The sequence below is a fragment of the Labrus bergylta genome, chromosome 23 (assembly GCF_963930695.1).
Source record: "Labrus bergylta chromosome 23, fLabBer1.1, whole genome shotgun sequence".
NCBI lineage: Eukaryota > Metazoa > Chordata > Actinopteri > Labriformes > Labridae > Labrus > Labrus bergylta.
The window spans coordinates 19,675,279-19,701,821 of record NC_089217.1 but is presented as its reverse complement, the minus strand read 5'-3'; the positions used below and the strand labels follow the sequence as shown (position 1 = coordinate 19,701,821).

The 26,543-nt window shown below is 42.3% G+C and overlaps 3 protein-coding genes across 4 annotated transcripts; 1 reads left to right on the top strand and 2 right to left on the bottom strand.

The window, feature by feature from the left end:
• Nucleotides 1-102: 102 nt before the first annotated feature.
• Nucleotides 103-14,714, bottom strand: ankrd16 (ankyrin repeat domain 16). The gene is made up of 7 exons (XM_020647166.3): nucleotides 14,242-14,714; nucleotides 4,785-5,005; nucleotides 4,527-4,569; nucleotides 3,576-3,684; nucleotides 3,326-3,487; nucleotides 3,174-3,252; nucleotides 103-2,150 (listed from the first exon to the last, which is right to left on the bottom strand). Exons 1-7 carry the CDS (start codon nucleotides 14,607-14,609, stop codon nucleotides 1,987-1,989), a joined length of 1,146 nt encoding a protein of 381 aa, XP_020502822.2. The 5' UTR covers nucleotides 14,610-14,714; the 3' UTR covers nucleotides 103-1,986.
• LOC110001597 (uncharacterized) lies at nucleotides 6,474-14,112 on the bottom strand. Of its 2 annotated transcripts, XM_065951268.1 has the most exons (13): nucleotides 13,827-14,112; nucleotides 12,881-13,030; nucleotides 12,706-12,792; nucleotides 12,456-12,611; nucleotides 12,260-12,337; nucleotides 11,901-12,080; nucleotides 11,520-11,696; nucleotides 10,825-11,387; nucleotides 10,316-10,643; nucleotides 9,243-10,047; nucleotides 8,912-9,121; nucleotides 8,045-8,634; nucleotides 6,474-7,933 (listed from the first exon to the last, which is right to left on the bottom strand). In XM_065951268.1, the coding sequence occupies exons 2-13, from the start codon at nucleotides 13,028-13,030 to the stop codon at nucleotides 6,848-6,850; spliced, it is 4,410 nt and encodes a 1,469-aa protein (XP_065807340.1). In that variant the 5' UTR covers nucleotides 13,827-14,112; the 3' UTR covers nucleotides 6,474-6,847. The 2 variants fall into 2 exon arrangements, with proteins under 2 accessions (XP_065807340.1, XP_065807341.1); XM_065951269.1 differs by lacking the exon at nucleotides 11,901-12,080 and having other exon boundaries at nucleotides 12,881-14,112.
• On the top strand, nucleotides 14,707-26,200 carry glt8d2 (glycosyltransferase 8 domain containing 2). The gene is made up of 10 exons (XM_029279937.2): nucleotides 14,707-15,586; nucleotides 18,684-18,727; nucleotides 20,688-20,780; nucleotides 22,071-22,272; nucleotides 22,581-22,698; nucleotides 22,789-22,873; nucleotides 23,721-23,833; nucleotides 24,068-24,234; nucleotides 25,457-25,569; nucleotides 25,698-26,200. The coding sequence occupies exons 2-10, from the start codon at nucleotides 18,709-18,711 to the stop codon at nucleotides 25,874-25,876; spliced, it is 1,089 nt and encodes a 362-aa protein (XP_029135770.2). The 5' UTR covers nucleotides 14,707-15,586; nucleotides 18,684-18,708; the 3' UTR covers nucleotides 25,877-26,200.
• Nucleotides 26,201-26,543: the final 343 nt, after the last annotated feature.

Sequence of the window (26,543 nt, the reverse complement as noted above, 5' to 3'; positions counted from 1 at the left end):
GAACCAACTATATTTAAGTCATATTTGTAGTTAGATAGTGTGCAGGAGTTTGCATTCTTTAAAATACTTTGGACATTCATCTTCTTTATGAGTCCTTAAGGATAGGATAGGATAGTCCTTTATTGATTCAATTCGGGCGTTGCAGCAGCACAGACAATTGAAAAGATCATACAAAATACAAATTAAACAGAATAGATTAGATAAGATAAATAAAAATAGGGGGTATATACAAGTACACAATGAATGATGAAGTTAATTATGCAGGGAATTAAGGAAATAAAGACTAAAGCTCATAAGATCTACATGTTGCCATTCTCTTGTTTACCCTAAAGTAGATATTATTAATGGAGATAGAAAGGGTAAATTAATTAAATTGTTCTCTATGTGTCTGTACGCACATTTTATGCCAGCCCTGCCTAAGTTAGTGCCCAAATTGGGCCACCTCAGCAAAAAAGTCTGGACACGCCCCTTAGTAAAGTAAACACACCTGTTAAGTAAACAAAGTGACATTCAAGCAGTTAACTTCTGTTTTACTCACACACGTCAGTGCGAACAGCGGCAGTCACACACAGGCCACACAGTCTGCTAACAAACTCAGGTTCGTAGAGGTCAAGTCAAAGTCAAATTCAAGGCGAGGAGTCGAGGGCTGAGCCTCAAAATAAAGAACGTATATCTGAATTGTTTCATTTGAAAATGATGCTCATTTACACATATTTGATTCCCCTTTGTGATCTTTAAGCTTTACGTTATAAACAGTCATTTATTGAAATTCACAGATCATCAAAGAGAAGCCCACATATGTGTAAGCTGGAATGATGTATACCTTTTTCCGTGTATTTTGTTTACCAAATGATGCACCTCTATCACTTTACAAAGGTACACAGAGGGCTGCCTTTTGACAATTAACATTAGTAGAATTAGTATACGTTGTAAACTGTTTTTAGTTTGTACCATCGCCGGCTGAGTCCTGCTACATGTGCTGCAGTGTGAACACTTAATTACTGAGTCGGAGCAGCATTTAGCTGGACAAACGACATCCTTGCACCACTTTTAAATCCCCCATGCATTAATTTCTGCCTCTTATGTTCTGTTAAAAAAGAACTGTAAATAATGGTACATAATGTAGATAATGCCTGTCAACACAGATCTGGTGTATTTCAATGTAGGCTGATATAATCCACAATGCTAGAAAAATAAAATGACAATAAACAAAACAGAAAACTCAGAGCTGATGTTTCAATCTTAGTTTTGTGCCAGACATCCAGGGACTGTGCTAACAAAAGGAAAATACAGTCAGGGAAACTCCTGCACAGATGGGTAAATGCTAAATGGACTTGAGCTTGTATAGTGCTGTTCTAGCCTTCTGACTACTAAAAGATCTTTTACATCACAGGTCACACCTACACATTCACACACTGATGGTAGAGCTGCTGAGTAAAGAGTCCATCATCAGTTTTAACTAGTCAATCCACACACATCCATACGCTGCAGACAAAGCAGCTTTGGCAACTTGGTGTTAAGTGTCTTGCCCAGGAACACATTGGACATGTTGCTGCCGGAGATGAGGATTGAACCCTGACCTTCTGGGTGAGAGATGACCGACTCTACCAACTGAGCCAAAGCCACAACAGTAATGTTCCCTGAAGTCAGAATTCCATCTCAGAATCTCTGAAACTTCAGTAGTCTGAGTTAAAATCCAACATGGCTGAATGTTGTATGCATGAATATGTAGCTGTGACATTCATTGTAAAAGTCCATTTACTATTTACCATAACCGGCAACTTGGAATTTCCAACTTCTGAGATCAAATGGAACGCACCATTTAGACGGAAGACAATGTCCTAAGACTCAAAATGTGTCACTGAAAACACATACATACAAGTGGAGGTTTATTGTAATCCATTAAATGCAGCTTGTTTGATTCCAGTAACATTAAACTGCACAGAATTAATTGCACATCTGTGCTCGGCATCACTGTGGCAAAATTTACAATGTGTCAGGTGGCTCGCATTCAAACACTCGTACTACATCTGGTCTCCTGGCAAACTGTCTCGCTCTGGTGCCAGATAAGTCCTCGGAGTCTCTGAGTCCGAGCTGCAGGAGAGTTCTGGCTGCGTCCGCGTGCTGCCCGATGGACGCCATATGAAGAGCTGGGAGAGCAAGAGAACAAAGATGGCCGTAAGTGAGGATCGAGTGGTTTTGCATGTTTAAGGAGAAAGACGAAACTTACCCACAGTTCTCAGAGTGATGTCCCCTTTTCAGGCAGCCAACAGTTTTTTTATGTTGCATTTTATTGAATTTTATGAGGTTCCATTTTTTCCGTCATTATTTTAAAAGCTAGTCTGACTCTGCTCCATGCATGAATACCACATGATGCAGTATTTAACAGCCAGTAGTTACTCAGTCAGACGTGGTTATGCAACTGAGAGGGAAAATTAAAAACTTCATGCTGGTGCATTCAAGTTCTGCAACGTCTGTTTCCATTTCCAAACGCAGAGACTGCTTTTTAATAAGCTGCACATTTATTCAAATTTGTATCTGGATCTGATTTTGTGTCAGCGCAGGTTTTGAATGAAAATAAGTATCGGACTCTAATATCTCAACTATTACCATAAAAAGTGAGCGGCTTCATGACGACAACTGTGATGGATTAAATGTCAGCAGAATTTGTCTGTTAGCTTGTTTTTAAAGAAATACACGAAACAAACTAAGAGGTAGATCAGCAACTCCTAAGCCCCACTAGGTAAAATCACTGTTTTTGTCAATGGAGTCTGGGGGCTTTTTTTTCTGGTAAAAAAAATTAAAGAAAAGGAATCCTACTCTTTAATAAAGGTACTCTAGGGATCCTTTCCAGATCTGATGGCAGGAATTCATGCAGCTTGTTTTAATTCCAAAAGTGTTTTCAGCACAAAATATGTTAAAAAAACAACAACAGGGGCGTCGATGGGCGAGTGGTTAGCTCACACTCTCCATGTACGGAGGCTGTAGTCCTCGAAGCGGGCAGCCCTGGTTCAAATCCAGACAAGTGGCTCCTTTCCTGCATGTCAGTCCCCTCTCTCTCTCTGTTTCTGTCTCTATCTCTCTCACCCCAGAATACAACACTATCCACTGACCTGTCTCTCCAATGAAGGCACAAAAAGCCACAAAACAAAGCCTAGACTTTGACTGCTTACCTGTTCGTCCTTTGTTGTCACGGACACAAAGATCTGCTCCCAACTCCAGAAGGGTTTTAATCGTGGACGTGTGACCCTCCTGTAAAACAAAAGAAGGTTAGGATCCACTGCTCTAATATACGCTACCTCTTGTTTAGGGTCATGTATCTCACCTTTGCAGCGTAATGCAGAGCGGTGAGATGGATGTTAGTCGCTCTCCGGTTCACGTCGACATTCAGGTCCCGCACCAGGAACCGCAGCGCCTCCTCCTGGCCGGTGACAGCAACCTGATGCAATGGCTGAGCCCCGAGTGTGTCAGCTGCTGTCGGAGACGCCTTCAGAACAAACAAGTTACAACATGACGATGGATAAACACAGATATCTTGACTTCTTCACAAACTAAATTAAAATGTATTCATTTACCTGGTGCTTGTCTAAAAGAAGCCTCGCCAACGAGATGTGTCCATTCCTGACGGCATCCATGAAAGGCGTGACTCCACAGCTGTCGTGGCCATCTGGGGTGTAGACACATCTGGAAGAATACCGAATGTAGTGCAAAGTTATCTGTTATCACCATCACGCTCAAAATGAAAGAATTCTATGTCTCCCAAAACAAGTTGCACAAAAATACAAGAGTGAGAAACATTCAATCATTTGGTCTCCCAGTCTGTCAGAGAATAGACTTTAAAATCCTGTTGCTGGTTTATAAAGCGCTTAAAGGTTTAGGGCCAAAATACATTAGTGACCTCCTGATTAATTATGAACCATCCAGACCGCTCAGGTCGTCTGGGACAGGTCTGCTCTCTGTCCCCAGAGTCAGAACCAAACATGGAGAAGCAGCGTTCAGTTTCTATGCTCCTTATATCTGGAACAAACTCCCAGAAAACTGCAAGTCTGCTGAAACTCTCAGCTCTTTTAAATCCAGGTTGAAGACACACCTGTTTACAGCTGCCTTTCATTAAACAGCTTTAAGAAGATTTTAAACTTGTTTTTTTAACTCTGTACTGTAACTTTTAACTCTTTTTATATTTTTACTTTATTTATTTCAATTAATTTAATTTGAATTATATTTATCTGAACATATTTTCAGATTTAATAATTTCAGTGATTTTTAAATTTTCTATTTTAATGTTTCTTTTCTTTCCTCTGTCATGATGCTTTGTGTGAAGCACTTTGAATTGCCTTGTTGTTGAAATGTGCTGTATAAATAAATAAACTTGCCGTGGTCAACTAGGACAGGAACGCTAGCTTGGTGGTCATCAGATCTCGATCATGTAGACTGAAATTGAACCAAATTTCTTACTCTGACTTTATCTAGAGTTTTTCCTGCCAGCCCCCTGGTATTTTTTCCCACCGTACCAATTTTTTACGTACCTCTCGAGTAAAATCTGAACAACTTCTTCACAGCCGTGCATCGCTGAATGAGGAACAAAGAGAGCTAAAATTATATTCTGACAACAAACCCAAATCAGTCATTACTTCCATCCTTCAGTAATCACAATAATTCAGAATAACACTCAGAAAGATAAGACTTTCTTTCTGGATAAATAATTGTTTCAAACCAGGATACATGACAGGATATTGTTGAGTGTTTGTCAGATTTAGTCATGACAGGTTACTAGGACGCTTTACCTGCAGTGTGAAGCGGCGTCCTGTGCGTCTTGCTCTTCGTCCTCCAGACGTCTGCTGCAATCTCAAGCAGGTGCCGCACGATCAGAGGATCGCCCTCCCTGCATGCGATGTGGAAGGAGTTCCAGCCGTCCTTGTTCCTCAGTGACGGGTCGGCACCGTGGCAAAGAAGCTCCTGGATCACGTGGAGGTTTCTGCGAGTGCAGGCCATCATCAGAGGAGTCCTGAGAGGCAAGAGGCAACACTGACACACCCGCTTTCACCAAATACTAAAAAAGTGCAAACACATCTGGTTTATGGGATTATACAAAGTGGTGTTTTAAGAGAACAAGTTTTAAAAATTACTGCAACTAACAATTCATGTCACTGTAGTGTTACAGTATCTGTCAGATTGATTAAGTTCAGATTGAGTCGTTTCAATTGTCTTCAACCTAAATAAATCCTGTTAACTGTCAGAGATGAGGAAGAAACCAGAACGTGCTTAATTAAATTCGAAAATTAATTTTTAAAATGTACGATTAATTTATTACATGATTAATTGATTAAAATATGATATAAAATATCAACTTTGTATCAGAGGAATAATTCACTCAAAATACACATTTACACACTTACAAACTAATTGACCTCTCACTCAATTACTTCTGGGTCACTTTTGGCTTTTGGTACAATCCCTTTCCTGCAAGATTCTTTCTTTTGCAGATTTGTTTGGGGACTGGTAAAAGTGTTCTTCATCTTATAAATATGTTCCATAAAATGTAAGAGTGTTTTCCAAAATGTTAATTTGTCTCAAGCTTTGTAGAAGTGCTTCACATTTTGTAATTTTGTTTTGCACTTCCCGGCCCACAGAGCCAAAGCTGAATCCATACAAGTAAAAGCATTTTTAATTTGTTGTTTTTTTATTCTTTGCAGTGCTGCTAGAATCTCAACTGTAAACACTGACATCTGGTCTGTTGTTCTTTTTTTCTCACAGACATTTTGTTATATCCTTAAAAATGTTTTATGTTATGTAAAATGAGAGATTTCAAATTTGGAAAAAAAAAAAAAAAAGTTCTCCTTCGAGCCGGATTCGAACCAGCGACCTAAGGATTTCAGCATTCAACCACTACAGTCCTCCGCTCTACCAACTCCGCTAAAGCTGGGGAACAATAGTCTGTATGGGGGGGGGGAGAAAGAGGAAAGAAGGGGGAGAAGGGGGAAGGAGGAAAAGGAGGAAAAGGAGAGGAAAAAGAGGAAAAAAGAGAAAAAAGAGAAAGAAAGAAGAACTCTTAATGGCCCTTCTGCAAGTCAAAAGTTACTCCAAGTCATTAGTTTTCATAAAATTTTAGAAATTACTCAAAATGATGAATATTTCTAGTTTTCATATAGGGGAAGATTGGATCCGAAGGACGGGGGTTCGAACCCTGTCTGGACCAAAACAAACTTCACAAAGTGTTTTGGATTGTTCAGATGAAAAAGTAATTTTAAATAAGAAAACAATACTTGATTCTGTTTAGCATTCAAAATGTGTAGGAAAGTGATATTGTGTTTGTTTTTCATTTCTTCTCAGAAGTTAAGTGGTATTGACATAAGTCATCTAATTGTTTTAGATATAAGACTTTACTTACTAAAAAATAGCAAATATTATTGTAATATAATTTTTATATTACTGTGTCAAATTGCTAAGAAATAAGTCAAATGTAAGAATTGGAGTAGAAGCACACACATTTATTGAAATATTTCAATTAAAAAATCTAAAAACATTTAAATAAAAGGCACATTTCACATTTTAGGACATATTTGGCGTTTTAGCCTCTAGCCTCAAACAGACTAATGCTGTAGATTGAATCTGAATCTCTGAACTTGAGATTTTACACCTGCAGCAGACTCTGTGAGTCATGACTGTCTACAATGAGTGGGACACTCGAGTCCAGCTGTGGTTGATTTTCCAAGCAGTATCTACAGCGTGTTTACATGGACGGGACGGTACACACTCCTTATTTGAATGCCATGTAAGCATTTTAAAAAAACTAAAATGTGAAGAGACAGACAGGACGGGGCAGACAGAAGGGGAGAACAATGAATCATCATTTATTCTCGGCCCTTTTCCTCCTCATTTCTTCCAGCCACTGCTCCAGTGGCATCCCTGCGAAAGTGGGGCAATAAATGTATCCATGAAATTGCCTGTGGCCACTGTCTTTGTTCCGGGGCTGATGGCATTTGCGGCACTTATTATGTTCCACCTGACGATTGTAGGGCCTCTGGGAAGGGGGTGGAGGGGGAAGAGGTCCATCAGGGGCGATAGGCCTGGGAGAGGGGACAGCCAACATTAACAACAAGGGGCTTTGGGCAGGGGTAGGGTTTACAAGGGCAGGAGCAGCTGTAGGCAGAGGTGCAGGCAGGGGAAATAACTGCCTCTGAATGGGCACCTTTGGCCGGACAGTGGCTGGAGCAGCAGTGTGTGGCGCAGCATGCTTCCTTTTTGCCTGTCCTGCAGTGGATTTGGGCAGGCTGTAGACATGCTGAGGTCCACACTGCTGAGGGACAAAGGTGGGGCGCCCTAGAGCTGGTGGCAGAGGCACAGGGGCTACAGGAAGAGGGGCAGGCAGGTTGACCCCCTGCAGAAGGACTGCCAAATCCTGCCTCTTCACTCTATGATTGTGCCACTGTGTGAGGGTGGTCTGGTTGACCTCATACAGCTGGAGAGTGGTGTCCTTCATTAGAGCTCCATTGTCCCTCACCAGCTGCCTAACCTTCCTATAGTCCTTCAGCATGAGAGACCATCTTGTCAGGCTGCCCTTTCCCTTTTTCTTTGGGCTCTTGTGGAGCTGACAGAGCCTGACAAAGATGGCCTCCACAAGCCGACAACAGTCGGGCCACTGTGCCGGTGATCCACTTGACCCCAGGACGCAGCGCCTCATGCTCTCCGCACCGGGGGTGAATTCCAATTTATTTTTTGGTGACCTGAAGTACCCCGTCTTCAGCCTCTCCTGGTACCTGGCTGCATAGACCACCCGCTGCTGGTCAAATGGCAGAAGATTTTGCCACAGTGACAAAATGGTGCTGGTCTGCTGGTTGCTGAGAGTGAGAGACGTCTCATTTCTCAGCCCAACCAGGTACTCTGCCAGGCTGTCCACCCTGTCCATCCCTGGCATGTTATGCTCATCAACAGCCTGAAAAATATAACAAAATTAAAATATAATTATTCTAAATATTCATATTGGCAGGGAAACTAAGAAACAGATGTGATAAAGAATGATGCAGTACATCACACAAACACTTACCAACAGTTGCTCAGATACAGTGGGAGCTGGGGGGGCAGAGGGCATGGTGGTGGTGGGATCTGTGGGGCTAGAGTGCATGCTGGTGATGGGGGCAGGAGGGGCAGAGGGCATGGTGGTGGTTGGAGCTGGGTGGCCAGAGGTCATGCTGGTGGTGGGAGCTGGGTGGCCAGAGGTCATGCTGGTGGTGGGAGCTGGGTAGCCAGAGGTCATGCTGGTGGTGGGAGCTGGGTGGCCAGAGGTCATGCTGGTGGTGGGAGCTGGGTAGCCAGAGGTCATGCTGGTGGTGGGAGCTGGGTAGCCAGAGGTCATGCTAGTGGTGGGAGCTGGGTAGCCAGAGGTCATGCTGGTGGTTAGAGCAGGAGGGGCAGAGGTAATGCTGGTGGTGGGAGCTGTGGGGCCAGACTGGCTGAGGGTTTTACCCAGAATAATGTCAAATGTGGGGTCATGTCCGCCATCATCAAAACCCTCATCCTCTGGCTCCTCAACAGCCACATCCTCCAACAGTTGCTCCGTCTCCTCTGTTTCAGGGTCAACATTCTGCATTGCCCTTCCTGTCTGGCGGTACAGGTAGTCAATACCTATCAGCTCTCCTGGGAATGAAAAGAGAATACTCATTGCTCATTTCTGAAAATGTGTTTTTTGGCTTAACCATGGTTGAATTAAACAGAACCATACAACACAACAGAGCTTCTGAGTTTTTAAAAAAGCAGGTTAGCTTCTTCAAAAGACAAAACCGTTGCATGGCCTTTTTAAATATGTACTCTGAGTTAGCTGTTAAACTTTATTATAAAACTCACTCAGTAATGATAATGATATCTAAAAGGTATGAAATAAAACCATTAATTATGATGGGAAAGTGACACACACCAGTATACACTGCAGGGGGTTGGAAGGAGGGGGCAAGTTTCCTTCCAAGCACCTTGACACTGAAGGTGTTGACACAGTGCACAAGGTCCCCTGAGTAGGTGAGGAGTGAGGGAGGTTTGACAGCCAGTGCCGCAGCACCACGGTCCTGGTTCCACCTGTTCAGGCCTTCCAGGAGGTACAGCTGAAAATTCAAACTGTTGGCACTGGTTCCTTAAAATAAAAACAACATATAATTTAAATTCATACAATGAGCTATTTGTACAATGTCAGGTGACACATGTTCTATGCTAAATACTTTATGTCAAAGAGCTAGGTTATACTTGAAACTGACCTGGAATGAACCTGGCCAGGTGGCAGTGGAAGGACTCCAGTGATGTTGAGCCCCTGGCACACCTGTAGGTGGTGAGGACGATGCCCTCCTTGGTGGATGATCCTGTCTCTGTGTAGAGAGGAACACCTGGCTCATCCTGGATGCATTTTACATGCTTCCTCTGCTGTTCCCAGATGTTCGCCATCCTGTCCCTGTCCAGGAGTGGCACACCAAGGAAGTCACTGCCCTTCTCCCCCATAAGCTCTTGCAAAAGGAGGTCAATCATTGAGATGGTCTCCTTCTCTCCTCTTGTCCTCCTTCTGCAGTAGAGCACCAACTCACTCTTTCTAATGTTCTGGTTCACAAGGCTATCAGTGATGCCAGGAACCCCCTCCCGTTTCAGCTGCTCCCTCTTGACCCGGCGCAGCAAGGCAACGTCACCTGCATCCCACTCAAATATGCAGCAGGACAGACGAGCCATGAAGATGGGGTAAAGGGGATGGGCATCCTTGGTGCATCCTGATGCCAGCCGCCGCATGAAATGATAAATGTCCAGCTTGACCACAACGTCTGGCCAGCCACCAAATCGTGCCTTAAGCTTGGTCTCCTCCCCATCCTTCTTGCAGCATCCACAGTCCACATACAGGAGCTTTGGAGGAGCCACACCTGCTTCCCTGTACCTCCGGATGAGATCAGCCACCATCAGGTCCAGCCCAGAGCCTTCCTGAGCAGTCAGGACACTGATCAAGATCTGACCCACCTCGTTACTAACTGAGGAAAGCCAGAGGGCAGTCCCCTTGGCAATGCCCGATAACTTCCTGGTGATCTGAAAGTATACAGAGGAAACATTCAGTGACTTAGGTCTAACTAGCATATCATTTTGTCTGGTATTGACTTATGTATTTACATTTTGTAAGTATACCATTCTTTTTCAGTACAGTTTAACAGCCTTTTACAGGTAAAATCATTTTAACATTGCGACTTAGGGATGAAGAATATCCCTTTTTAGTCATTTTGTCAGTTTGAGTGATGCTTTGATACACGTTTTTGTAGAATTGTGACATGAGAATAAGAGCAGTGATGAGGAATTGTACCTTCTTTGTGGAGTCCATCTTCAGGATGGAGCCAAAGGTAGATGTAATGCTGGCTTTGATGTGCTCCAGCCTGCTTAAGATGTCCCGCCCGTAGACAGCCAGCATCCACTTGTAGGTGGGAATGGCCACAGGCTCAGGCGGGTCCTGAAACACCACAGGGAACAGGCTGGGCCGGCCCACAAAGTCAGAGCATGCCCCGAGGTACTGGCAGAGGCGCTGCAGCCACTCCTCGCTGTGGTTCTCCCTCAGCTGCTTCACCAAGCGAGACGGGCTGTTGCCCAGGGTCCTCTCCCGCAGGAAGCGGATGACCCGAATGTCACAAGCATATCTGTATTCAAAGAAAGGGAAGAGACAGAGACATTTAGACAAACACAAAAAGACAGTCCAACCTCTTATAGCAGTCTGTTTCAATTACAGACAATTTTCAAATAAACAATGTAACACAATAATATGTATTCTCATTAACATTTTTTTGTACATGCTCGTTACAGTGGTATCTTTATACTCACTTCTGAGTCAGGATGAGCCTGAATTCGAGCCGGTGAGCCAGGTCAAGCTGGTCCAGGATGGTCTTGCTGCTGGACAGGTAGTTGGTTTTGCAACCAATGCTGTTGCACCTGAGGGTCTCTGTGACCATCAGGTAGTACCTGTCCACGTCAAGGACCTGACGGGCTCTCTTGTGGGCACCGTATCCCACCAGCTGCTTCCCACACACAGGACAGGTTAGCCTGACCTTCCACAAGTGGTACGGCATCCACACAAGCAGGCGATGATTAAAAAAGCGCTCTGGAGTGGGGGCCTGATGGTAGATGAGCGCTGGCCCGGGTGGCTCGTACCACAGCTTCAGGTCGGTCCGTAGCCGCTGGTTTCTCCACAGAGCTGCAGAGATCCATCTCTGGTCCTGGAGGGGGATGGTCATCCTCATCTTCACTGGCAGCCAGGGTAGGTCAGGGCCAGGGGCAGCCAACACATCCTCCGCTGACATATTGCTGAGAGGATCAGGACCAGGAGTGGTAGAGGAGGCACAGACAGAAGGGTCTGAGGAGGCACTGGAGGGAGCAGCTGTTACAACCTAATAATAAACAAATTATGTACAGAAAGACACACACAAATAAAACATTAACACATCATAAATCACTGAACTGCTTAGGTTAGGGTTTGATGTTTGGCAACAACAACAAAAAATTATCAATAGGATTCTTACAGCGGCAGTGGCTGGGGGGATTATTGAGGCTGATGACACAGGAGTGGGGGGAAGAGAGAAGGGGGAGCTGGTCCTAATATATTTTCTGGGACTCTGGGCAGGGGATGATGTCCTCCCTGATGTTGGTGTTGCAGTGCCAAAGTTTGTGGTGGTACTGGTCGATGTGCTAATAAGGGGCTGAGAGAGAAACAGGAGGAAATACAAGGTTATAAACTAAATCGTGTATCATTATTGGGCATATAAGATTAAAACTTGAAGTATAGCTTCAGGCAATGATAAGGCATTTAAGCACATGAACACACCATTGATCACTGAACTGCTTAGGTTAAGTTTGGCACACAAAAATTATTTGTGAACAACACAATTGAAAAGGGTTCTTACAGCTTTAGCAGTGGCTGGGGGGATTATTGAGGCTGATGAAAGAGGAGAGGGGGGAAGAGGGAAAGGGGAGCTGGTCCTAATATGTTTTCTGGGACTCTGGGCAGGGGATGATGTCCTCCCTGATGTTGGTGTTGCAGTGTCGACGTTTGTGGTGGCACTGGAGGACGTGCTAATAAGGGGCTGAGAGAGAAACAGGAGGAAATACAGGCTAATGAATATCTACAAAATCATGTATCACTACTAGGCATAATAAATCATTGTGTCATAATAAGACATGATAAAGCATTTAACCAAGGAGAAATTATGTCACAAGCAATACTATAAATCAAATGTATGCCTAGACTGTCACCATACCGTACCTTTGCAGGCTTCCTAGCCACAGTTAAATTTGGCTTCAAAGCAGCACCATGCGACCCGCCAAACCGTGGTTTTGTAAACTGAAAGAAAATGAATGTAATCTTACAGGATGCATGATCATGTCATTTATTCTGTAAAACATAGAAGTCAGTAGTTAAGAGTCATTGGGTAAAAATCACAAACAGAATAAAGATTTACCATAGCCAGATTCAAAGCAGGCCTCTGCACAGGTCCAGCAGATGTTGATGCTGAGGAGGCAGCAGCAGCAGCAGCAGCAGCGCTTGAAGGGCCTTGCCCTTGACCAGTGCCAACAGTGGTACGGGGAAATGGGGTGTCAGGGACTGAGCTGGAAGGCTAAAGATGTACAGAGACTTTTGAAGTCATTTCAAGCAAACGACACAACAACAAAAAATGTGCACACAACAATTTGATGTTAGTTTAAAAATACCTTCTTAGTGTGGAAACCACAGCCACATGTCTGTGGCCCCCCAAACAGAGATGCCTGTCCCCTCCGTTGCATCGGGCATTTGTCAATCTGTAATATTTCATGACAAAAAATAAGCAAGTGTTTCTATTAGCTTTATCATGTGTGACTGTATTGTAATTGCTTAATACAACTATACCTTCAGATAGAGGTCATTCCACTTCTTCTGGCGGGGAGCAGGCCTGTTTCCTGCATCAGAGGGCCAAACCCCTGAAGCAGCGAATCTCCGCAGGCGTGACATCCACTCCTCATCACCCATAGCCTTGTGCTTTTTTTGTTTTGTTGCCATCTGTGGCCAAGAGAAGTCAAAATTAATATCCCATCAACTCCCTTCATATGTACACATGGGCTAATGCTGCGACCATAATATGATGTAATATAAGACAGGACTTTATAAATCTCTGTGGGATAATACCATTGTTAGACCAGCATAACTAGAACAAAAACTGGATAAAGTATGGCAAAAGTAAAATACAGAACTGAATAAATTCAACGAGAGGGGGGAGGGGGGGGGGGGCAGTGTCCCGCTCAGTTTTTCTGTTATTTCAGTCGTGGCTATTATGAAATCTATTGATAAACAGCCTACCACAACTAAACTCTGCATTATGTTTTACTAATACATCTGCTTTTCGCATTAAGCTCGTTAAATAGGGCGATTCAATTTATTCATAACTAAGTTAGCTATATAGAATTAGAATGAGATATTCTGTTTTAGATGAAGTGGCCCGATGCAGGAGCCGAGCCTGAAACCCTATGGATAATGACGATGTTAACACGACACGGCAAAATAAGATAAAAACATAACTTACACGTCTCTAACTCTAGCAGCAACAGTCATTTTAGTGAATGAAGATATGGTCTGTGTTAACCAAGGTGACCGGCCGGCTTCTTACCGTCAAGTTATTCAACACCGTCAAGTTAACGTAACGTTAAACTTGGATAACGAAGTTTCTTTAACTAGCTAGCGTTTACCCTGTATACATTCAGTCAGTCAAACTAGTCAAACTAACCACAATGAACAATCTAACTACGGGAAAATAATATATTATGAGTGACAGACAATAGTTTAATTGATGACAGTTTACCTTGAGCGATGATGAAGTCGAGTCCCGTTCAATGGATTCTCCGCTACCGGCGAAAATGTATGGGCGGGATATCGAGGCGAGCGCTCATTTCCGATTGGCTCGCACGCAGCGCAAGCTTGCGGGGCTGCGATTGGCTCGGAGTCAAAAGATGCAATGCCAGCCACGCGATTGGCTAACATTTTTGAGGAAAGATGAGAACGGGGCGACGCGATTGGCTTAGAATGATGAGGAAAGATGAAAACGGGACAGAGCGATTGAAAGCTGAGATCCAGTCGTACTGCCGTCGCTCACCGCTATCGAAGGGAGATGATGACATACGAATTTCAGTTCCTTTTTCAAGCCAAAAGGGGGCGCTACATGTATGATAATATATTTTTGTATTAAATAAAGACCGTGTTGAACAGTCCGCTCTCACCAGTCCGCTTTCTTCAGACTGTCCACCTTGGCTCCTTCCCTTAGCAGGTAGCTAACACACTCCTGGTGGCTCATGGACGCAGCTTCATGCAGCGGCCTCTTGTAGTCGTTGTTGCACACCTCCACATCCATGCCTACCTGCTTCACGAGGTACTCCACCACGTCCAGGTGTCCGTGTCTGCAGGCGTAGTGAAGCAAGGTATCCCCTGACCGGCCAAAGTGTTTACCACAGACGGTTTGAGCCGCCGTCGATCCTCCTCCCGGTGTGATGTGTTTCTGCAGAGAGCTTAATTGTCCCTCCTGAGTGAGCTTCACAAGCTGTTTTAAAGTGTGTTCGTCCATGTTGGTGGAGATGAGAGGCTGCAGCATTAACACAAAGTCAAGTTACGGAAGAAAAAAAGCCAAATAAATAAGTTTAGCTGGTTGAAGCCATGCTGGAGGAAAGTGTTTACCTCTATATTTCACCGAGGAGCTAAATCAGATGGCCAACCAAAAACTAACACGGTAACATTTTATCTTCCAATCGACATCGAAACGTAACACTCTGTGCATTATTAATCGTTTTATTATTATCATAATAAGTAGTAGTAAAAGAAGAAGAAGAAGAAGAAGCACAATGCGACTAGGCTGTTAAAAATTCACAGGACTTACTGAGAAGTAAATGTATAAAATAACTATTTTGACAAATCTTTAGACACAAAAAAAAACGTTTATTGTTTTTTGACCATAAAAATAATGTTTAAGTCATTATCACTGACATGAGATTTTAACTAATATGACTGCATCTGACAGCAACAAAAAAGAAACGACCTGTTGCAGAAGGGATAGGCTTTAGTTGTCCTTTCCGGAAGCGCGACAACATGGGCATGATGGGAAATTTAGTTTTTCCAAGAAAACCCGCAAACTGCCTTTAATCAGCTTTCTCTTGCTGGATCAAATATGTAAGTATAGTGAAAACATAAGGATGACATATTCCACGTAGACTTCGTGTAAGTATGAACATATTAACGTTGCAGGGGTTGAAACTCAGTTTTTCGACAAAAGGAAAAAGACGGAACCGGACGTGGATTTCCAAGCAGAAATTAAAGGATCAGTATCACTGCTTTAAATCCGTGAAATTGTGGAGTCAGCATATCCAGCAGCTGTCTGAACGACAGCGAAGCGTCAACGCGCTGGTGAACAAGATGAGTCACATCTGGATGGGAGGAAGGAGGAGAAAAAAAGGTGGAGGGAGAGAAGAGGAGAGAAAAGTGAAGGGTTACTGTTGGTGAGAGTGAGCCTCACTCCTCAGAGGTTTTTTAAAACATGGACAATGAACATCAGGACAAACAACACTTATTTATCTGGTGAGTACACTTCTGTCATTTTTTAAAATTGCAATTAAAATGACTGACAGGCACACACACCTCCTTTCTTTATTGGTCTTCTAGAGATACTTAATATTGGAGTTTGCAGGTATATCTCTATGGTGTGGTATGAAACCTGTACAGGTATTGTTAGACAAGAGTACTTTTTGTCCTGCTACACTGAAAAAAATATCTGTTCTAAACTTTTGCATCTTTACTCTAAAACAAGTAAGAGATCTGAAAATACATCATGCATCAGATTGTTTTACCTGATTTTGATTAAATGCACTATTAGTCTTGGATTAAAGGGATTTTGTACGTTTTGTTCTACACTGTGGCACACAAGTGAGGATTTTTATTTTCCACTTTTCCAACATTTTGAAACATTTCCTTCCTGAAATATCCTCGAAAATGTTAACTCCGTTACATATCAAAGAAAATGTTACACACCTTTTCTTTTGTGATTTGAATTCAGTCCTGGAAAACTTTTAACTCCCTCATGCCGGTGAGGAATTTTTTGCAGTGTGATGACTTAACGTGGTTTGGTTTGTACCCCCAACCCCCAACCCCCATATGCAGCACACATACACTAACACTTATAACGCACAGTTACGTGTGTTATAAGGGGGAAATAGAACTTGTGCAGCTAGTGACAAGTTGCAACATATATCAAAATGATAAGGTGGTCTTATTCCTCACTGCTGTTTTACAGAAACCTATATTTAGTATCATGAACTTCACAAATTCTGGAAAAAAAAACTGAACATTTGGCATAAAATTACACCAAAGTTCATTTCTGATGGCAAAAATCTGAAGAAAGTTTGACACAAATGCACCAATACTGTAGAAGATCTGACATGTGAACACAGTAAATAGTGATTTAGTGGTGAGCCTTGAGTGTATTACAGATTGTACAAATGCAGGCCAGACACAAACTGTTAGGCTGTCCGGCCTCCTGGAAAGGAGTGTATCTGTTGCTAATGAGCTCCAGATGTTTTGGGCCGCTCTAAACAGTGACAAACAAACCAGAAACAAATGCACAACACAAACGGAACGTCCTGTTTTATTTCTGCTCAGTGCTAAAGTTCGATAAGGGTCTGCAGGTTTCTGAGGGAAGCATTAAAACTTTACAAGTAGAAACACTTCTGTAAGTGTAATGTTTTATTGATTTGGGAGTGCTGAGGTTTCTGTTTTTGAAACCAAGTGCACAGATAATGAGGTCAATGACGGCCTCAGTGATCCTGCTGGGAGCTGATTGAGATGATGAGCAGAGGTGTGTTTGCTTTGAGTCAATGACTGTCTAAGCATTCTTATTACTGCAGTTATCTAAAAGTCTTCAAGGCCGAGAAAAAGCAACTAAAATATCCTCGATGAAGCTCTGGCTCAAGAGGAGAAGGAAATGGTGGACGTTTTTTTTTTTTTTTTGACAAAATAGAGCCACATGTGTCGTCCAGCGTCTCCTGGCTTCAGGCCTCACAGATGTAGCAGCAGGTCAGGGCACAAAGGCTGACTGTAAATGCCATGAACGTCAGAAAATGCACGGGGGAGAAAAGTCACAACATTTATTAAACCGTCGACATCTTAATTGATCGGATTTCTCTTTAAGCCGGGGTAATAAAATTTAACAACCCTGTTTTAATAAATCTCTCTCACAAGCATCCATTTAGAGACCCAGATGGGCTGATGGTTTCTCTGTTTACTGACACTTCATTTTATCTTCAGATATTCTGTCTTAATATTTCAAATGGAAACTGTTTATATCTTTTAAAAGATTCCTGATGTAAATAAAAACACTTAAGAGAGGCTAAGCCACTTCATCAAATCATCATCTCCATGATGGACTGAAGCATTTTACATTTTCCACATTTGTAATCTTGCTATAAAGATCATAAATGTGTTTTATGTGGACTTTAGATGAAGCACACTTGCGGACCAAAATATGAAACATCTATTCACTAAATGCAACAAGCAGACATTCTCCTCTGACACAGAACTCAGGATGTGACGCACAAATGCTGTAATCTCCAGAATGATTGCATTCCATGGTGTGAGCTGTTCAATTAATTATCTCAAGACACTGCTCAAAGAGCAGGTGATGCTGTGAGCAGCAAGACCTTACTCATTGCTATATTACAAAGACGAGTGTTGTAGTACTCGGTATTGGTCTCAAGACCCCTTTTTGAAGGTCTCAGTCTCGTCTCGGAATCTAAAGCATTTTTACTCGATGTTGTCTCGGTCTCAGACTGGGCAGAGATAACTCCATGTTATCTATGTCTTCTTTTCAGTCGCTACTACTATAATGTCACATTATTACTATCTGACAGAATAGTGTTGTAGTCAAGACCACACTAACTGAGACCAGAGTGCTCCAAGACTGAGACAAGACCAAGACGTTTAGGGATCGAGACTGAGTTAAGACCAAGACCAAAAAAGATCATAAATATCTCTGAAAAATCATCATCTTGTGTGCAGGGGTTGTGTCACTTAATTAGACCGTAACACCGGGAAGGTTGGGGTCATAACCGGGAGATAAAAATCAAACTAAAAATTAATTTAATATATTTGTTCTTTCAGAAAGAGGCATTTTCCTTCTAATCACAATAATGACATGGAAAAATAGCCCACCAGTGGAGGTCTTGACCGGTCTTGATCGAGTAAAAATGCTTTAGATTCCCGAGATGAAGACTGTGACCTTCTGAAAGTGGTTTTGAGACCAAGACCGATTTCGAGTACTACAACACTATGTCAGATGGTTGCATACATTTGTGTGACTTGAAACTTGCAAACTGGAACTCGGCTGTCAAACAGCATGTTGGTGTCACAGCCTGAACGTGAGGTTAGACAAAAACTGAGGCTCTTGAGTTGTGCAAAAACAGCATGTCATTTTTAATAAATACTAAAGGCTTTTTAATTCCCATTGAGTCCATGTTGACAGGTTTGGGTGTTGATACTCCACGGGGAAAAGGCCAAATCCTCTAACCGTGCACACCACACATCATCATTCAACAGCTCGTCATCTTCTGTGTCTCTGAAGTCTGCTTCTTTTGAGTGACTTAAATCGCTCCTTGTCTTTTTGGGTGTGTGGGTGTTTCTGCAGATGTCGCTGGAAGTAAACATGAAAAATGGCTCTCCTGAGAAAGGGTAAGTGAAAGTAAAGTGAAATACAAGTGTAATGACTGACTGTGCTCTCAGAGAGATACAATTACAACCAGACAAACGTGAAATGTTCATATCTGTGTTTAGCTTCGATCACTAATAAAATCTGTTGTTTTCTCTGGGTTTGACACCTACACTGAGGAACAAGCTTTGGGTTAAGAGTCGAGTTCTGCTGGTGCAATAAAATGAGTGTTTGCAGGAAAGCGTCCAGCCTACATGTACATACACTGTGTGTGTGTGTGTGTGTGTGTGTGTGTGTGTGTGTGTGTGTGTGTGTGTGTGTGTGTTGGGGGAGGGTGTGATGAGGGAGCCAGATGACGGGCTGTAAAAAGTGAGATTTCATGTTTCCTTCCACTGTGAGAACAGCACACAGAGCAGATTACTCGCTGTAGAGTAAAACTTAACTTACAAAAAACTGGACTTCAGTACCCAGTGTGAACACTAGGTGTCAGAGTTACATATTGCTCCTTTAAATTTAATGTTTATTTTATTTGTTTGGATTCTTGCTTTGTAAGATAATTAAGACCTTCTGTCAGTGTGCTTTTAAAACTCATTGGAGAAAACAAAACTAGAAAAAAGTCTGAGATTAAAAGATGAGTATAGAAACAAAAAAAAACTTAGTAGAACTAGATTTTCAAAAAGGTAAAGAATGATTACAACATGTCTGAAAATGAACACTCGTGCTCAGCTCGAGAGTTTCAGTGTTAAACTGCTTCTCAGGTAGCGTTCTGTGTTAAATTAGTTTTGGTACCTGAGAGGGCAGCCAAAAATGCTCATCCTGGTCTTTAACTGACTGCAGATGGGTCTTTGATCCTTCGTTCTCTCTGTTCTGCCTGTAGAGCAGCTGGAGGTCAGAGTCAGTCTGTAGATATGATTTGAATAGAAGAAAATTTTAACTTAAAGGGGACATATTCGGAAAAATCCACTTTTACAGTGTTTTTGAGCATATATTTGGGTAACCTGAGTGTCTACTGACCCACAAAATGTGAAATAAACCCATCCAGTCATTTGTTTGTGGTCTGCATAAGTCTTACAACACAGAGAAAAATGCTCTGTTTCAAATGTGCTCTCCTTGTGATGTCACAGTGGGATTCTGGTTAAAAAAAAAAAACCTCCCCTCCCTTGGTATCTCCACCCATGGACTCCACCCACATCCTAGAGCAAAACTTACGTGCAGGTCCGCCATTTTTATTCTTGCTAGCGAAGGAGTGATGTCTACCAGGAAAACTCAGAGGGGGGGGCTCATTGCATTTAAAGAGACACACACACCAAAACGGAGCGTTCTGAGAGAGCTGGTTTATACAGGGTCACAAACCTCCTCTGGTGCTTGATTCATGTTATATTTTGGCCAAAGCACAGCACAGATGTTTCATTTAGACCACAGGGGACTGTTTGAAAAGGTGGAGAAAGGGGATAATTTGTCCTTAATCATTAGTTATATGTATGTTTTCACCTTTGAAATGAGCAAAGCCAACTGTTTCCCTCCGCTTCAATCTAAAACCTAAGCTAAATGCTGCATGCTCCGGGTTTTAAAGCTAAACTCACAGAAGTTATAGAAGTGAAACCCACTTAGAAAGAATTTTTATATTTCTTCAAGTGATTGATGAAAAAAAAGCAAAACAGTTTTGTTTTCCAGCTTCTAAAACACTGCTTTCCTTTATTTGAAATGATTTCAAACAGAATTTCTTTAGGTCTCAAGACTGTTTTCTGACCTTTGAGAACCTATGATGAGCAACGTTGTTTTTATTTATTTATTTTTTATAAAATTAGTTTGGGGAGGGGGTAGTTGAAGAGATATCAGTTCATGTGGCCCTACTGATGTGAATTTTATGAGAACAAAAGATAGCCTGTGAGACGATCAATCAACATGCATCTACAGACCATGACTGCCCCTCTCTCTCTCTCTCTCTTTCTCTCTCTCTCTCTCTCTCTATCTGTGTTTCAGTAAACCGGTTCCTCGTGGTTCTGCTGATCCTGATGGTGTGTTTGCTTCTGCACAGCACTCTGCTCAGAGCCTCAACTCGACCCAAACTCTCAGGTAGCCTTCAGACCGCTGACTGTATAAAGATTGACAACACATCTCCACCTCCTCCTGTTGTACAGAAGTGAAGCCAACACGCCTTCCTCTAACCGTCTCCCTACACACTTTGACTCCATACGCCCGCTTGTATGGAGGGTCCAAACACACATTTAACTTACCAATAACATCAAACTGTGCTCAGGCTGTTACAGACATGGAAATTTCAATGCTTCTTGTTTTAGTGTTTGTTACGTTTCCTCTCATCGTTCCTCCTCTACTCTGATAATCCAGAGCACACATCGCCTCATTCGTCAACAGAGTTGTCAATCATAGCCTATTTTTTAAGTATAGAATGACAAATTAAAACTAAACTTCTCAGATAAGTTTTTATGCTGTGCTGTGTTGGGGTGGCAGCATCTGTGTGGATGATAAAAACAGGATCAATAAGCTGATTAAAAAAGCTGGCTCTGTGATTGGCATTAGCCCAGACTCACCTGAGATCACTGTTCACTGGACCAAACTTTATACTGTTTTGATCTTTGAAGGCAAAGTGTTTTTAATGGACTCTGAAGCTCCTTCAGTGAGCGATTAGTGATGCCACAATTTTCCACTGAACGGCTCAGGAGGTCCTCTGTTCCTGCAGCAGTCCGATATTTTAATGAACATTTTTAATTGTGTTTCTGACTCATGGCTGTACATGATTATTCAAATGGTTTCAGTGGTGTTAGGTATTTGTTAACTTGTTGTGTACTGTGATGTACTGTCGATATTGTTTGTTGTGTGTATGAACTGACCAGGTGACAACTGAGTTTCCCCGCTGGGGATCAATAAAGTTTTCTAATCTTATCTAAATTGACACTCAGACATAGGCATGGGGCGGGGCTTATTTACTATACTTTAGCCAGTCAGTAGAGGGAGCTCCAAATGTTTTGGCTTCACTTTCTGGGAGCTTTTGTGTTGTCCATCTTTTTATAAAGTCTGTGACCTCCTCTCTCCCATGTTGCACCAACATTTTTTTCTAGAGTATCCTCGAATGGAGGAACCAAACAGCGTTTAGAGATGGCCTTTCCGTTCTTTTGAAAGTCAATTCTCCTACTTTCTTGGAAACAGAATTGATGGGAACTGCAATCTCGCCACTTGATCTAAATTTATCCTACGCTCATCTTTTGAATCTTAACGAAACGTACGAGAAACGCACTCCAATAAGTGTCGTTCTTATGCAGAACAGTGTATGGTTATTTTCTTTAGTGTCTCTTAACTCAAAATGAGAGAAACAGTCTTCATCCTTTCTTCTCTGATTTCTCTCAGATCGCAGGAAGAACGTCGGAAAATCTGCAGGAGTCCCAGCAGGGAAGGTGTCAGAGGCGGATGACGTCGTCCCCGTTATCGTCTGTGCGTCTGAGGAGCGTATGGGTGCCAGCATGGCTACAATCAACAGCGTCCATAGTAACACAGACGCCAGCGTATTCTTCTATATCGTAACTCTTCGTGATGCCGTGAAACTGACGAGGTTGGCCTCTGAATCCCATTTAAAAAACTATTTCACATTTTAACCGTTTGGGTCCTTGACTCTTTGTAAACGGTATTTTGGAGAGTGTTGGAGATCAAGTGTCTGGGGTTTTCACACTGTTTTTCGTTTATCACAAACACATAAAAAAAATGTGTTTCTCTTATGTTCTGAAAATACCGTGTAAATAATGAATCTGTCATTTTTCTAAATATGGAGAAGTTGGCAGGTTCCTACCAACCTGTATTATTACCTATGCAGACGACTTTCATGTTTATTTACCGAATCATTCTATCTTTGCGTCTCCCCAGGAAGTACATGGAGAAGACTAAACTGAAAGGCATCAGGTATAAGATAGTGGAGTTTAACCCCATGGTGCTTAAAGGAAAAGTGAAGCCAGATTCATCTCGCCCTGACCTGCTGCATCCTGTGAGTCGAGGGTTTCGTTTTTTTGAATGTATCATTCTGTTTATTTTAGATGAACATAAAGCGTTTAATTTCTCAACTCTTGTTTTGCAGCTCAACTTTGTGCGCTATTACTTACCTCTGCTCGAAATCAGCCACAAGAGGGTGATATACTTGGATGATGACGTTATTGTGCAGGGTGAGTATGGGATTGTTTTTTATTAACTATCCTATGTGGATCTCTCTTCCAGATGAAACCTTTTGATGGCTGACATATTGATAGAACTTAGCTTTTTCAGTTATTAACATAGGCAACTGCGGCTCAGTGGTGGAGTCGGTTGTCTCTCAGCTCCTGCAGCAACATGTCCGATGTGTCCTTGGGCAAGACACTTAACCCCAGGTTGTTCCCACTGGTTCGTCGACGGCGTGTGAATGTGTATGAATGGATTAGCTAATACTGATGGTCACTTTGCACAGCAGCCTCTACCATCAGTGTGTGAATGTGTATGAATGGATTAGCTAATACTGATGGTCACTTTGCACAGCAGTCTCTAACATCAGTGTGTGAATGTGTATGAATGGATTAGCTAATACTGATGGTCACTTTGCACAGCAGTCTCTAACATCAGTGTGTGAATGTGTAGGTGTGACCTGAGGTGTAAAAGTGCTCCTCCTCTGGGGGAAGAAATTAAGGCAGCATTTATTTTGCAGAAATGTCTGGAGGGGAGAATTTGGCATCACATTTCTTTCCTGATTCTTGGTGTAAAGAAAAAGTGATGATCAGTATGCCTGAGGCTATACTGTGAACTGAAAGGAATTAGGAATTGTTTCAAATATGGAGGAAAATTTAAAAAGATACACATAAAAGTAAATAGCGACCAATATAATTTCCCTCTGGACTTTGGAGCCATCCAATATACACCGTCGCTGATAGATTTCGAGACTGCCAATGTGCTAAAATGTAAAGCAGAGGGTAAAAGTGATGTATCCGGTGAAGAGAAATAGCGTAAACTTAAAGAATACAACATGCTTTTTCTGTTCTTCAGGTGACATTAAGGACCTTTTTAATATCAAACTGAATGCCGGCCATGCGGCTGCTTTCGCTACGGACTGCGACCTTCCCTCCACACATGAGATGGTGCGCAGCATCGGCATGCAGGTGGATATTTTTTTTTACCTTTCATTACATCAGTGGTGATGAAGGAACATCACATGGGCATGTGTTTGAAAAGCAAACCCAGGAAAAACAAGAACATTGTATTTATAGCTAAATTAAATTGGAATCCATGTATTTCATGGATGTAATATTCCTGGACAGACTGTCTCTAGTTATATTTTAACTCTGCTCTGGTTACTGAAATTTGGCGTCCTCTCCTCTGAGCTCTCCCTGTAGACGACTTACATGGGCTTCCTGGACTACAGGAAAAAGGAAGTTAAAGACCTGGGCATCCACCCCAGAGACTGCTCTTTCAACCCGGGTGTGTTTGTGGCCGACATCAACGAATGGAAGAAGCAGAAGATCACCAAACAGCTGGAGAAATGGATGGAGGAGAATGTCAGGTATAATCTGTCACTACCATCTGTTTGTAGAAACCCGCACAGCATTTTGGCACATATCCTACTGTGAGGGAGTTTAAAGGTCACATATCCTCCTCCTCTTCAACTCTTCAACTAGTTTAAATAAGTCTCATAACTCCCCAAAACATGTGTGTGAAGTTTCTTGTTCTTAATCCACTCTGATCCTGTATTTGATCATGCCTATAAAACCCTCTATTTCAGCCCTGCTCAGAACAGGCTGTTTCTGTGTCTGTACCTTTAAATATGTAAAGGAGCTGTGTCTGACCACGGCCCCTCTCTGTCTCAGGCTTTCTCGCTCCATGCCCTTATGTCTACGGTGAGAAGGCAGACTAAGAGGGCAGAACAAACACCTAGCTGTGGGATTTCATTATCCGAGCAGTGTAACCGGTTTTTACCCCGTCAAGTTTGAGTTCTCTATATCGATGATTTTGTGGATTCATTTTAGGGACTGATTTGGGATGTTTGGGGTCAATACCGATACCTATATATTGGCCGATATCTTTCTTAGATTCATGTTCGATTTTTGGAGATAGATTGATATACATACAATGATAGACATATACTACACCCAGTTATTGTTTGGATCCTTCAAATGTGGTCATCAAACACTTATTAAAACATCTAAGCTCTAATTAATGTGATTGATTTTAAACGTCTGTTGGCAATTTCTTCATACTATACTAGTCTACCTAAAGTAATACAACACCTTGCAATACAGCTCAATGTATTGATTATACTTCCTGTTTCTTGACTTGAATCATATCACCAGACTCTTGATGTTGGACACATGATTTTTATCATTTACATTGTTTGGGCTTTTCTTTGCAATGTCAATGAAGCATCACATCGTAATCACATATTACATAGATTTCACATTTTCACCTCACACCCAAAATCACCCTTTAACAACCTCCCATCCCATGAACCCAACCCTCCAAACTTGTCTACATGGCACAGCACAGTCTGATATTACCGACTAGATGAGGTATCAACATGGTAAATTAAGCACACAGTACTCAAAGGTACATACACTGTTGTCCGTCAATACAGATAACAGAGCCTCCCATGATCTTTCAGCTATCCCTCCTTGGTCTAGGAATCACCTTCCAGAATACTTTGCATATTCTTGGCAGATTTTTTAAATTAAAAGTGGAGTATTAGAAGCCTTTGCTTGATCAGAGACATTTTTCTCCTTTTCCACCAGACAGAACATCTACAGCAGTGCGGTGGCGGGAGGCGTGGCCACACCGCCCATGCTTATAGTGTTTCATAAGAAATACACACAACTGGACCCACTGTGGCATGTCAGACACCTGGGTAAGATCAATACCTATTCTCACAGAGAAGTATTTCAGTGTAAGGTATCTGAGATGGTCAGTAAGTTATTTTGAAAGTATATAATGCACTAGATAACACAGTTTGAACGTTTTAACCCGGTTTTCCAGGCTGGAGTCCAGACGCCCGGTATTCAGAGAGCTACCTGCAGGGGGCGCACCTGCTGCATTGGAACGGCCCATTTAAACCATGGAATTACCCTGCGGTGCATTTAGATCTGTGGGAGAGATGGTTCGTCCCTGACCCCTCCGGAAAGTTCTCCTTGGTACGACCGGAGAGTGACAGCTGAGGTCTGCGGAACATACCATATGTAAGCAATGGGGGACAGCGATAAAAAATGTGATTGTGAAGTTCAGAGTTGATCTACCTTCATCATTGAAGGTGAAAAAAGAAATGTGAAGTGAATGTTAGACTGAGAAAATTGGACTGCAGTACCCATTTTAAACACTAGGTGTCCGAGTTACATATTGCTTCTTTAAACATCTTCAGAACTTGTTTTCCACTTTTTTCATCTTTTCTTCGACTTAAATTCTTTACACACCAACTCATTGTGAAAAGAACGAGACCTACTTTAGGTCATTAGCCATCTTTAAATAAAGACCAATGCTGTTCATCTTTTTCACCGTTTCTCACTTTATTTTCCTGTCACAGTCTGAGTGTGAGGTTGACTCGGATTATTTTAAGTCATAAAAAAAAACTAACCAAATGATGGAGGGGGGGGGTCAGACAATCAGCTCCCATGGGAGGTAAACTCCCTGTAGTCTGGCGGCTTTAAAGAGATCTTACAGCTGTTTCTATAAAAGGAAGAAGATGCAACTTTTTGATCCAGCAGATGTCGCCCTTGAGCACCAGCATGAAACCAAAACAACTCGCGCTGCATTGTTGTGCTAGCATCCTAATGCTAGCGATCTTTATTATGCTCGTATCTTCACACTGCATGTAAATTTACCTGAAAT